Genomic DNA, 1,317 nt, shown 5'->3' with positions numbered 1-1,317 from the left:
GGCCCGAGGGGTGGGGGCCACGGGGGGCACAGCCCTGTCCCACCCTGGGGACATCATCCCAGCAGTGCTGGGGCCGGAGGGGACACAGTGACCCCCCTCCTGACCTCAAATCCGGGTTGTGGTGACAAGCTGCACGTCCCCAAGTCATCTCAGGGGTGGAGGGAAGAGGAGGGAGAGAAGAGAGGCAGGAGATGACCAAGAAGATGAAAATAACAAAAAAGCGACCAAGGAGGTGATGATGACAAGGGGACAAGAAGGCCAAGAAGAGAAGGAGACAAGAGGAGGACAAGGTCGAGAAGAGAAGGTGATGATGAGAAGGACACAAAGGCCACGGAGGAGAAGACAAGAGTAGGGAGAAGGTGACCAAAAGAAGAGTAGAAATATGAGAGAACATGAGATGATGAGGAGGAGGATGACAAGAATAGCACGAAGAGGAGGAGAAAACAAGATGAGAAGAATGAGAAGAGATGAAGAGTCCCAGCTGAGCAGAGCCAGGGGCTCTCCAGCCCCATTCCCAGGTGCCAGTTCTGCTCTGGCCACCTCCACCATGACCACACCACCACCCCCACGGAGCTGCTCCCCGGGGGCTGGGGGCACACCCGGGGCCCTCTGGGCCTGCCTGGGGCTGGGGGCTCCTCGCAGGGCCCACCCCCCTGCCAACAGTCACCGGGTGAAGGCGTCCTGCCCGCCCCCGGGCCACGTCCATCACGTCTCCACACGGCTGCCACCTCCAGTGGCCGCTCCGGGATGTCCCCAGGGGTGCCGTGGCCACCTCTCACGGCCACGTGTCCTCCTCCAGCCCCTCGCGCTCCCGCGGGGCCCAGGGGGGCTCCAGCAGGGAGGAGAAGACGCTCTGCAGGGCCCCCCAGGCCTTGGGGCTGCCGTTGTGGGGCCGGGGGGTCCCGACCCCGTAACCCCTCGGGGTGGGGATCCGGGACGGCGCCTTGTGGGGCTGCGTGTCCAGCCGGGGCTTGGCCCAGGGCCGCCGCGGGGGCGTGGAGACCCCCGGGGCGAGGGGGGTCTCCTCCATCTCCAGCAGCTCGTCCTCCCCGGGCGCCCAGTCGGTGTCGGAGCCGGGATTCCCGGGAGTCTCCCGGTTGTCCCAGGAGGCCGGGAAGCAGCAGCTCTCGTCGGAGGAGCTGGAGAGGGTGGAGCGGCGCCTCACGTCCCCCACGGAGGGGTTGGAGGGCAGCGTCGGGGGGCACAGCCCGTCGTTGTTCCCGTTGTTCCCGTTGTTGTTGTTGCCGTCGCTGTTCCCGCTCCGCCGCCCGTCCTCGGCGGGCAGCCCGTGCTTGGCGAACACGTTGAGGGAGGAAG

General features: G+C 66.2%; 1 protein-coding gene across 1 annotated transcript in view; it reads right to left on the bottom strand.

Annotated features, from left to right (window-relative positions):
* Positions 1-6: 6 nt before the first annotated feature.
* The window catches only part of GAS2L1 (growth arrest specific 2 like 1), a 12,407-nt gene continuing 11,096 nt past the window's right edge, over positions 7-1,317 (bottom strand). The window contains exon 2 of the mRNA XM_029964912.1: positions 7-1,314. Within this exon, the coding sequence (XP_029820772.1) occupies positions 776-1,314 (539 nt within the window). The 3' untranslated portion in view covers positions 7-775. The remainder of the gene's footprint in view (positions 1,315-1,317) is intronic.

The sequence above is a fragment of the Manacus vitellinus genome, unplaced genomic scaffold (assembly GCF_001715985.3).
Source record: "Manacus vitellinus isolate BGI_N305 unplaced genomic scaffold, ASM171598v3 scaffold_84_pilon, whole genome shotgun sequence".
NCBI classification, from domain to species: Eukaryota; Metazoa; Chordata; class Aves; order Passeriformes; family Pipridae; genus Manacus; species Manacus vitellinus.
This window is presented reverse-complemented; position numbering and strand designations above follow the sequence as displayed.